General features: G+C 64.0%; 1 protein-coding gene across 3 annotated transcripts; it reads right to left on the bottom strand.

The window, feature by feature from the left end:
- Window positions 1–1,603: 1,603 nt before the first annotated feature.
- On the bottom strand, window positions 1,604–9,731 carry MST1R (macrophage stimulating 1 receptor). Of its 3 annotated transcripts, none has more exons than XM_053954064.1 (21): window positions 9,643–9,731; window positions 7,921–9,218; window positions 6,556–6,744; window positions 6,350–6,475; window positions 6,102–6,272; window positions 5,735–5,904; window positions 5,467–5,644; window positions 5,236–5,381; window positions 4,967–5,128; window positions 4,730–4,823; window positions 4,401–4,628; window positions 4,175–4,321; window positions 3,939–4,098; window positions 3,765–3,857; window positions 3,455–3,688; window positions 3,291–3,371; window positions 3,037–3,218; window positions 2,854–2,963; window positions 2,593–2,758; window positions 2,377–2,513; window positions 1,604–2,299 (listed from the first exon to the last, which is right to left on the bottom strand). In XM_053954064.1, the coding sequence occupies exons 2-21, from the start codon at window positions 9,136–9,138 to the stop codon at window positions 2,029–2,031; spliced, it is 4,263 nt and encodes a 1,420-aa protein (XP_053810039.1). In that variant the 5' UTR covers window positions 9,139–9,218; window positions 9,643–9,731; the 3' UTR covers window positions 1,604–2,028. The 3 variants fall into 3 exon arrangements, with proteins under 3 accessions (XP_053810039.1, XP_053810040.1, XP_053810041.1); XM_053954065.1 differs by having other exon boundaries at window positions 4,407–4,628; XM_053954066.1 differs by lacking the exon at window positions 6,556–6,744.
- Between the last annotated feature and the right edge of the window lie 854 nt (window positions 9,732–10,585).

Below are 10,585 nucleotides of genomic sequence, written 5' to 3'. Positions count from 1 at the left end.
CCCTAATAATCACACAGTGCCAGGCTCTTCCCGTTCCCACAGCAACTCAGCAGCGAGCCAAAATGATGCTACTTGGCCTTCCCTGTGCAAGGTCAGCACCTACACCAGAGGTCACGGTCACCCAAAACCCAGGCCAGGGGAGCAGAGCAGTCGCACTGTGGGGAAACTGAGGCACGGTGCTGGCAGCAGCTGTGACCGTGGGATGCTGGGACCCAGCTGCACTAAAAATACCCTCGGGCACGTGGCGGTGGAGCCGTGCAGGTGTGAGGTGCCAGTGGAGATGGACAGCTTGGCTGATGGGAGCTGACACGGCCCTGGGCTCCAGCACTGCTTAATGAGCAGCCGAGGAGGTTTTATTTAAAGCCAGTGTTGGTGGCAGGGCTTGTGTGGCTGGACATGGAGCAGGAGCAGTGCTGCCCACAGCCACAGACCCTGTGTGTTTCAGCATCCCTTGCCCATCCTGGGCTTGCCCTGAACATCCCCTGCGTGCCCATCCATCCATCCATCCATCCATCCATCCATCCATCCCAGACCCTGCCCTTGTCCCCTGCCCTGAACTCCGGACCTGTACCCAGGCAAGGGATGCCCATCATTGCTCCCCTCCTCTTTTCCAGTGTCTTGTTCTAGGTGATTTTTGCCCCAAAACTGGGGCAGAAGGGACCTCTCCATCAGGACGAGTTCCTTGCAAGTGTGACATCTGCCACCACTTCCATCAAAAGGAGCAGAAAGCCAGCTCATTGGGCAGCAAGCATCACAGACCCATGCCCATCTCTTGGCATGCCCTGAGGCATGAGGTTCACTGTCCCCTGCACAGGCAGCACTGAAGCAATAAAGGTGTTATTAAGTGAAGCTGGTAATGACTCTTGGTCAGCAGACAGCAGCCCCAAGCCCGGAGCAGTGTGCCCCACTGGACCCTGTACAGGCAGGCAGGGTGAGGAGCAGTAGATGGGCTGGGTGCCATCGTGTCCTCACTGTGATCACATGTCCTGTGGTCCCACAGGTACCTTAGTGCCAGGGACACTGTAATCCCATGCCCTGGGCTCCAGGATCCCATGGCTGGGCACCCACAACCCCAAGAGCATCCTGATCTGATGCCTGGCCACCTATCATCCCAGGAGCATCATGACCCCATGGGCACTGCAATTCCATGCCCCAGGCATCCATCGTGCCACGAATCCTGGGGTAGCATGGCCCATGTGCCAGGACTGCAGGGGCATCGTCATCCCACGTCCAGCAGCATGGTACTCCTCACATGCCTTGTGCCTCACAGCCACCCTGGCCACAGGCCAGATGTGGCTGGGAGGAGGACTTTTAGCAAAAACCTCCTAGACATCCCAAGGTCAGAGGGCCATGGTGGGACATAGGGTGCAGAGCGGGGCCCCGGAACGGGGCAGGCAGTGGAGGATGGTTCCAGGGTGGCCACAGCAGCACCATTGTGCAGATGCCCTCCTTTCACTGTCACAGCAACAGTGGGTGTCCCCTCCTCAGTGCCTCACATGAGGCGGGTGCCCCAAGAGCAGGTGGGGAGACACCTCACCCATGCAGGGGCACGAGGATGCTGCCAACCTGGGGCATAGCCCTCTCAAAGACACAGCCCCAGCCAGGGAAAAAATATAATTAGGTTTTAATGAGTGATTTGAGCAGCCAAGAGGCTGGAAACTCCACGGGAGCACTGGGAAGGCCAGGCCCAACAGCCTGGGTATGGGGCCCCACAGCACCCATTTGCTATGGGACTGAGCCCCCAACCCCAGAGCACAGACTCATCACTGTGGGGCTGAGCCTCACACCACCCAGCCAGCACAGGACTGAGCCCCCAGCATCCTGTGGTGTGGGACCAATCCTGGGGAGCAGCCAGCAGGGTCTGGGTGTGAGCCGTGGGAGAGCACTCCACAGCACCCAGCTGCCTCCCAGCACCCATCCCATAGGGAGGGTGCCCCATAGCATCTGGCTGCACACTGCATCCCTCCTCAGGGGAGCCTGCCTATGGTATATGGGAGTCTGGGAGACCCCATGGTGCAGGGAATCCCATCAGCACACAGATGTGTTGTCATCCTCCTCCTCTTCCTTCTCTTCTTCTTCCTCCTCATTATGTTTATCCTCATCCTCGCTATCAGGCAGCTGCCCCGGGGGAGCAGGGGGAAAGGGAGGACCCCAGTCCAGGCTGGTGTAGGTGACAGTCAGGTTGACATAGTGCTCACCATCCAGCGTGGCCAGGACACGCTCCAGCTCACCCACCAGCCCGGTGAAGGACGGTCTCTCCTCGGGCGCCGGCGCCCAGCAGCTCAGCATCACCCTGTACCTGCACCGACACCCCAGTCAGTGCCGGCAGCCCCCCAGGACAACCCCTGCCCCCTGCCCACCCCCAGCTGCACTCACAGGGTGTCAGGGCAGTGAGAGGGCTGTGGCAGGCGTCTCCCCTGCAGCAGGTAGTGGGCCATGTCGTAGGGGTCCACCCCGGCGTACGGCGATGCCCCACGTGTCAGCAGCTCCCACATGAGGACCCCAAAGGACCACTGCCAAGAAGAGAGCTGCCATGGGCGCACAGGTAGGATGGAGATGGGGGATGGGACGGGGAGGGAGAGCCATGCCTACCACATCAGACTTTGTGGTGAATTTTTGGGTCTGGAGGCTCTCCAGTGCCATCCACTTGACAGGCAGCTTGGCATGGCGGTGCTGCTGGATGCTGTAGTACTCCTTGCCAAACACGTCCCGCGCCAGCCCAAAGTCAGCCACCTTTACTGTCAGCGTCTCGTCCAGCCTGCAGGACACCAGGTCGAGGTGGGGACTCCTGGGCACCCCCAGACCCAGGCGGTTACCCTGTAGTGGAGGTCTGGAGGGCACAGGCACACTTACATGCAGTTCCTGGCTGCCAGGTCCCGATGCACAAACTTCTTCTGGGCCAGGTACTCCATGCCCAGGGCCACCTGCAGCCCGAAGCCAATGAGCTCCTTCACTGTGGGGCTCTGCGAGATGGGAGCAGTGAGCATGGAGACCTTGGCACCCATCACCGCCCACCCCCCTTGGGGTACCCCCTACCCGCTCCTGGGTGCGGATGAACTGGCGCAGGTCCCCGTGGCGCATGTAGGGCAGGACGACAAGGGGCAGCCCGTGGCGGGGCAGGCACACCCCCAGCAGCGAGAGCACCTGAGGGTGGTGGAAGCTCTTCATGAGGATGCCCTCGCGCAAGAACTCCTCCACCTCCTCCAGGTCCGTGATGCCTGCGGAGAGCTGAGCTGTGGCCATTCCGCTGCTGCGCCATGGGAGCACGCACGGGAGGGGGAGCTACTCACGGTGCAGGGACTTGACAGCGCAGTGGAGGTCCCCCAGCAGCGGGTCCGTGTAGGTGCCATGGTAGACGCTGCCAAAGTGCCCTGCAGGGACGAGTGGCACAAAGCTGGCACCACACACACCGGGCAGGTGACACCACAGCCAAATCGAGGCGCCAAAGAGTCACCTTTGCCGATGACCTGGTGGCGGTGGGTGACGAGCCGCTCCTCGGGGATGAGGATGTCCTTCACTTCCTCCAGCAGCTCCGGCCGCAGATCCTCCAGGCAGCAGGATGTGGCCCTGAGCAGGGGCATGGGGGATCCGCCGCCCGCTGCGCCAGCACCAGCACTGCCATTGGCACCGGCACTGGTGACTCGTGTGCGGGGCCCCACGGGGCCGCGAGTGCCCGCTGTGTTCAGCACTGCCGGGACAGGCAGAGGCGGGGTGAGGGCTGGCAGCACCCAGCACCCCGCCACCCACCAGTGACACCCACTTACCCAGCACCTCTCTGTAGTCGACGCCGGGGCGCTGGGTGGTGACAGGGGGCTCGCTGCGGCCGGGCTGTGCCAGTAGCTCCAGGTTCTCCGTACCTGCAGGCAGCGATGGGGTGGGTAGGGGGTGGCGTGGCAGGGTCTAGGGGCATCAGAGTGCCCGGCGAGCACGGCACTCACCCCGCCCCTTCTTCCAGCGCCAGCGGAACAGCACGGCAGCCAGGACGCAGCAGACCAGGAAGGTGATGCCGGTGCCCAGAGCCAGGCTGGCGGCCAGGTCCAGCGATGTGGGGGGGGACAGAACCCAGCCCAGCGCCTCACAGGCTCCGTTCACACAGATCTGGAGGATCAGGGGCTAAGCAGGGATAGGGTGGGGGAGACTGGGGCGGGTGGTTGCCCACCCGGGGGGTTCCTACCTCCACGGGGGCCCCAGCGGGGGGCAGGCGCAGCTCGCGGGGCAGGCGGCACGTCACCTCGTTCTTCAGGACGTTGGGGTGGCAGTCCTGGCCCCCCACCGTCATGGTGATGTTCATGCAGGTGGCCACGGCGTCCAGCCCCAGTTGCTGCCCAGACAGAGCACTGTGAGCTCGGGGGTCCTGTCAGTGGGACCCCTTACTCTGGCTCACCCACTGCCCCACGTACGTGCACCTCGATCTCATCGTCGCCGGGCTTGAGGCGGAGCCGCCTGCCCTCCTGCTTCAAGGGGAAGACCTTGGGCCGGGAGTAGTAGCGGAGGCGGAACAGCCAGCGGCCGTCGGCGCCGTCCAGCAGCACGCTCAGGTTCCCCAGCACCACCTCCACCTTGCTCTCGAAGGGGAAGGCTGGGCTGTGGCACAGCAGCCGATCTGGTGCCAGCGGGTTCTTACACTCCTGTGGGCAAGGAGATGCTGAGCACCGGCTCGGAGTGTGCCCAGGGGATTGCGGTGGGGTGGGCAGGGCCGGGAGCGATGGCCCCACACCCCGGTGCTTACTGTGGCTTGGGTAATCACACCACCGGCTTCAAAGCGGATCCTGGCGCGGTACACGGAGTCCAGGTGGGTGCCGACAATGGTGAGCAGCGAGCCCCTACAGTGGGCAGGGATCAGGTTCCCCGGGGTGCACATGGTCCCCAGGGTGCCTGCAATTCCCAGCACCTCCTCCTGCCCAGCCATGGCAGTGGCGGGACAGGGCTGTCCCCTCACCCAGGGGAAGGGAGCCCACGCACTCACTCATAGCTGCAGCTGGGGACGATGGCGGATACGGTGGGGTCAGGGCGGTACTGGAAGGGCACGGGGGCCGGGAACTCCTCCCCATCGATCCACAGGGCTACCCGGGCTGCGCCCAGGCCACCAGCGGCGGGAGCCGTGCATTGGATTGTCCCATTGCCCTGCCTGGAGACAAGACAGCCGTGGCTGGGGGGACAGTGGCACTGCAGGGGCTCCCCGTGCCCGTCCCGTGCTCGGGGCCCTGCTGTGCCACGTGCAGGGCAGGGTTGTACCTGGGCTGCCCAGTCAGGGCACACTCGGAGCCATTGACCATCACCTGCCAGCTGCTCCCTGCCGAGAGGTGTTTGCCATGGAGTGAGAGGTGGGTGCCACCCCCCCGAGGGCCAAACGGGGGGTGCAGGGCACTGACGTGGGGCTCCTGAGCAGAGATGGGGTCAGTGGGACGGGTGAGCGAGCCAAACCCCCCCGACCCTTCCAGGGGCACTGCCAGTGTGGAACCATACCACGAAGACGAAGCCGCCGAGGGTGGCAGAGCCGTAGACCCGGAAGCCAGAGGGTCTGGCGGGCTCCTCCACAGTGAGCACCACGTCGGCTGGGCCCCCCACCGCTGCCGGCCCCCCCGGCTCCAGCTCACACACCAGCACATCCACAAACTCCTTGCGGCGCGAGGTGGGCAGGGGTCTGCGGGACAGTGATGGGAGATCAGCCCCAGGCCGGGGGGCAGCCCCAGACCCCTCTCAGCTGCTGTTCTCTCCCAGCACCGCTGCACACCTGTAGCTCTCGCTCTCCCCCGGCAGCACGGTGCAGCCTCGCCGTCCCACTGCCACCCGGTAGGCACCGCGGGGGCTGCGGCTGGGGTCGGGGTCCAAGTGGGAGCGGAAGGTCATTCCACAGAGTGTCACCCGTGTCCGACCCCGCAGTGGGGCACTCCGGGGATGGAACTGTGGGAGAGGCACCCGTGTCACCCCAAGCCCCCAAAGTCCAGTGACTGTTGCGGGTCCAGAAATACTCTTCTCTGAGGAACACAACATCCATCCCAGGCAGGGGGTCCCACCACATGCCACCCCATTTGCCATGTCCCTCCCCATCCGAGTGCTTGGGAGGTGTGAGGAGCAGGGGCACGGCAGCGCAGACCTACGTCGGTGAGGACGGGTGGGCAGCTGTCCTGGACCCAGTGGCCGGTGCACTCGTGGCGGCGCCTGCACCCATCCCCACACCAGCCACAGCCCATGAAGCGCTCAGCCCGCAGGCAGCGCTGGCACGTGGAGAAGTGGCGGCAGCCAGGGCCAGTGACATTCAGGAGCCACACCTGGGGATGGAGAGTGGAGGTGAGGCGGACACATGGAGCTCCATGCCCACCCCATGCCCCGCAGACCCCCCACTCACCTTGGTGCCAGCAGTGAAGAACAGCGAGTGGCTTTGCAGCCCCATGGCACCTCGCACTGGCCCCGGCTCTCCCAGGGAGAAGTTGGACAAGGTCAGAAGGTAGGAGCTGGAGCGCTGGAGCACCATCTGCAGCAGGGCAGAGCAGCGGGCTGAGCATACCCCACAGCCTGCCAGGACCTGACATTCCACCCGACCCCCCATCCCACCTGGAAAATGCGTCCTTCTGCTGTGCCCAGGTGGGCCACAGTGACATCTCCCATGGCGGTGACGAAGAGGGAGGTGAGGAGAACACCTGTCAGCTGCCCGTTGAACAGGTCCACTTTGTGGGAGGCAGCAGGGATGAGGGTGGGCTGATCCCAGCAGCTGGTGTTGACCACCGGTGCTGAGAGGTTCACCTGTGGCCGAACATGGGGTGGGTGACTTGGAGCTGGCCCTGCCACCCCGACTCCCACACCCTCACAGGTAGGCACCAGCTTGATCTGTGATATTTTGCAGCAGCACTAGATTGCTTAAGTTCCCCTCCAGGCTGGGAAAATTTTGGAGAAAAAACCACATCAGCAGGCCCTCCCTCAGTCCCCCATGTGGCGTCAGATCCTGCCCTCCCCTCCCATCCCATCTGGATATAGTTATTCGTGCTGGCACCACAGAATGCTCACTCCAACCCCAGTCTTCCCTGACCCCTGGAGCTCAGCAAGGGGCTGAAGAGGGACACCAGGAGCCATGGCGTCCCCACTTGACGCCCCCAATGCAGAGGGGCTGGGGTCCCCTCTGAGTTTCTCCTGCCACAGCGTGAGTCAGCAGCAGTGAGCTGTCTGCTCTGTGTGGGAAGAGGAGGGGATTTGGCTGCACCTTGCCCTGAGCCTGGCTGAAGACACCAAAGCTCGTGTCATGTGCTGGGACGAGGGGGCCCTGCCAGGGTGCCCACCCATCTGCATCTTGGCCGTGCTGGGGCTTGTACCTGGGACACGGTGTTCCTGCCCCGCGGCTGTGGCAGACGAGGAACCCCGGTGACTAATTGCACTTCCGCCTGCGGTTTATTTGCCCAGAGAAGGCGGTGGCTGGGCCTGGGGGACAAGGCAGGAGCAGCCCGTACCTCACACATCCAGCCTGCGAGGCACTAAGGCTCTGTGGCTTTCCTGCCCACCCCCCCCCCCACATAAACAAGCTGGAGAGGGTGGCTGGGGTCCAGGACAGTCACCACGGGGACTGGAGTTGAAGCTGCTGGGGAGGCCGTACCAGGAGAAGAATTGGCCCAAGGCATGACATGTGGCAGTGTGCCCATATGCTGGCACATGTACCAGTGAGGTGGGGGGCTCAACAGATCCCTGCCCTCACCCAGCCTCCTTGGTGCAGCCAGGGCTGCCAGAACACAGCATCCCCTGCAGTAGGTGGTGGGTGGCTGCTGGGCTGACTCACACCTGGGTGATGCCGCTCTCCCCCTGCTCTGCCCTGCCCCACCCCACCATCCATCCCACTACACCAGTGTTTCCCAGCTCCTGAACCCACTTTCTCACATCCCAGCCACCCCCCAGGGTCCCTGGGCCGGATGCGGCGCAGGGTGGAGCACTCACATTGTGTGGGCAGTACTCCACCGGCTGGAAGAAACTGAGCCCCCGCAGCAGTGGCTGGTGCCCGGTGCCGCAGCACTTCTTCATGCCCTCCTCCATGGCCTGATTGAGGAGGCGGAGGGGGAAGGCGCAGACAGCCGAGTTCTCCTGTGGCACTCGGCTCTCCGGCCGGCTCTCGGCAAAGGCACCGAAGAGCACCGTGTCGGTGTCGTTGATGCCGAGGTCGCGGGCCAGGCGTGCACCAGGGCGGGCAGCGTGGGCTGCCTGCAGCACGTTGTAGGCGATGTCCCTCTCAGCATCCTCCTCGCCGCTGCGCCGGCGCCGGCGCTTGGACTCAAAGCGGCAGTCGAGGACGAGCTCGCGGTAGTGGCGGAGGTCACGCTCGTGGGTGCTGAGCCGCGCCAGGCGCGTGTGGTACACTGCTGATCCCGGCCGTTCCGGCTGCACCGTCAGGAAGTACACGTGGTCCCCGTCGGCAAAGGAGTGCACATAGCGGATGGTGTAGTTGTTGCGGTATTGTGGCAGCACCGTCAGCCACTGGAAGTCATTTGAAAAGCCATTCAAAGTGCCCTTCAGGCGTCGGATGGACACCGACTGTGGGCTGTACCCTGCTGCCACACTGCTGTTGATGGTGGAGCCGAGGTAGAAGACAGAGGCGTAGGAGGTGGCCACCACAGTGGCACTGGTCCCCAGTGGGCTGACCACACAGTCAGGGCAGAAGGCAGGGCTGTTGCCCATGGCCGAGTACAGGCAGTGTGTGGCTGTGATGGCCACCTTACCGTCCTGCACCTCCAGCTGGTGCTGATAGCACAGCCCATGCTGTGCCGTGCCACAGCTGTACAGCCATGGCTCCAATGGGTCCAGCAGCAACAGGACATTGTCTGTGTCCTCAGGGCCATCTGTGGTAGCTGGGCACAGGCGACAGATCTCACACTTGGCACTGCCCACTGGGCCGGTGATAAGGACGGAGAGCAGGTGCAGCTCGGGGCTGACCAAAAGGATGCGGTTGCGGACGGCCACAAAGGCAGCGACTGGGCTGTCGGAGTCAGTGAAGACAGCAACATTCTGGATGGGGCTGCCAGCATCGAGGCTGGGCAGTGTGTAGGGGATGGAGAAGTTCCTGGTGGAGCTGTAAGGGATGCGGGGACACTGCCAGGCACCGGCATCCAGCAGGGCCAGGGCGAGCAGCAGCCAGAGGCACACACAGCACAACAGGCCCATGCTGTGCAGTGCCACTGGTTATCGACGGTGCTCAGCACCCAGCAGGCTCAGAACACATGGAGGATGGGCCACCATTGCATCTGCCAAAATAAAAAAAAAATGGTTTTACCCACTTATTTTAGGTGAGGACCCAGGCACAGCCACAGTCAGGTGTCATCTGGGGCTGCCAGGTTTCCCAAGGGCCAGATGATGATGGGTAGTGCCGAGGGAGGATCAGTCACATCAAACCTCTTCCGAAATACCATGAGTAGGAGGTGATGCCAAGCTGCCTGTGGCAGAGGGACAAATCCTGCCTTCTGCCACCTACAGACGCTGCCTGTCACCCTGGGGCATCTCTGCCCTGCAATGACCCATTCCGGGGACTGGGATAGGGACCCCGCCAGCCCCTGGGACAGCAACGGGGACTGAGGATCTTGTGGGACGAGTACAAGGCCTCCGCCACCCTCCCGGGACTGGGACCCCGAACTACTCCCGACCTCCACCCCCGGCCCCGCCGCAGCTCACCAGGTCCGGGATCTCCCCTGGCTCCGGCTGCCCCCGCCCCATCCGTCCGGTCCGGTCCGATCCGAGCGGTGCCGGGCGGCAGGGCGCTCACCTGGGCGCTGCCGTGCCGTGCGGTGCCGGGACAGGGCGGAGCGGAGAGGGGCCGGGACGGAGCAGGCGAGGCGGGACGGGACAGGGCGGAACGGGGAGGGCGGGTCCTGCCCCCGCGCCGCCTGGGGCTCCCCGGGGGCCGGCACCGGCACACGCAGCCCGGGGGAAGGAGGGTGTTCTGGGGAACAAGGAGATCGTGATACCCGGAGAGTGGCTGGGCACTGCCGGGGTGACAGGCACGGCTGGGCACGGTGCCCAAGAGGCGCACGGGTGTGAGTCGGGGCCGCTGATCGGAACACGGGCGCAGGGCTGGCACACTGCCTCGGTTGCTCGCTGCAGGTCCGGGTGGCCGTCGGGGGATCCCCGTGGCTGGGCGGTGGCTGCCAGCAGCATCCCTGGGTACGAGTGGGGTCCTGCATGTCGGTACCCGTTGGCCCCTCGGCCGCAGCCCCCAGCCCCGCTGCCATAGGGACAGCTGCCTGTCTGACATATAGAATCGAAACTGCCGCTTCCTCACAGTTCCCGCGGTGGCACCGCGTTCTCTGCTCGCTTCCAGGCCAACAGGGCAGCCTTGAGGGCTGCGGCAGGCTCAGCGTCGGAGTTCTTAGCTGGGAGAAAAGAGCAGGGCTGGGAGAGCCACAGCTTTGCCAGGGCAGCTTTGAGGGTTATTTCTGTTGTGCCCATTCTGTGTCTCATGTCCCTTTCCTCTCTGGCTACCCGCAGCGGCAGGAGGTGCCAGCACCTCTGTGAGTGACTGCTGTTCACAGGGATGGGGGAAGATTCTTTACATCCCGATCCATACATGGATTTGCCCTCCAAGTGCCCTGCTGCCCTCAGATGCTAGGCCCATGAA

The sequence above is a fragment of the Vidua chalybeata genome, chromosome 12, assembly GCF_026979565.1.
Source record: "Vidua chalybeata isolate OUT-0048 chromosome 12, bVidCha1 merged haplotype, whole genome shotgun sequence".
Classification (NCBI taxonomy): Eukaryota; Metazoa; Chordata; class Aves; order Passeriformes; family Viduidae; genus Vidua; species Vidua chalybeata.
The sequence above is the reverse complement of the archived record's forward strand: the minus strand, read 5'-3'. Positions and strand labels throughout refer to the sequence as shown.

What these genes read in the sequence shown, in the direction of transcription:
- MST1R (XM_053954064.1), bottom strand. Translation starts at nt 9,138, where the DNA reads ATGGGCCTGTTGTGCTGTGTGTGCCTCTGGCTGCTGCTCGCCCTGGCC. An exon ending in CCGCTGGGGCCCCCGTGGAG is followed by an intron (nt 4,099 to 4,174) that starts GTAGGAACCCCC and finishes CTGATCCTCCAG; the next exon opens with ATCTGTGTGAACGGAGCCTG. An exon ending in TCTCACTGCCCTGACACCCT is followed by an intron (nt 2,300 to 2,376) that starts GTGAGTGCAGCT and finishes GTGTCGGTGCAG; the next exon opens with GTACAGGGTGATGCTGAGCT.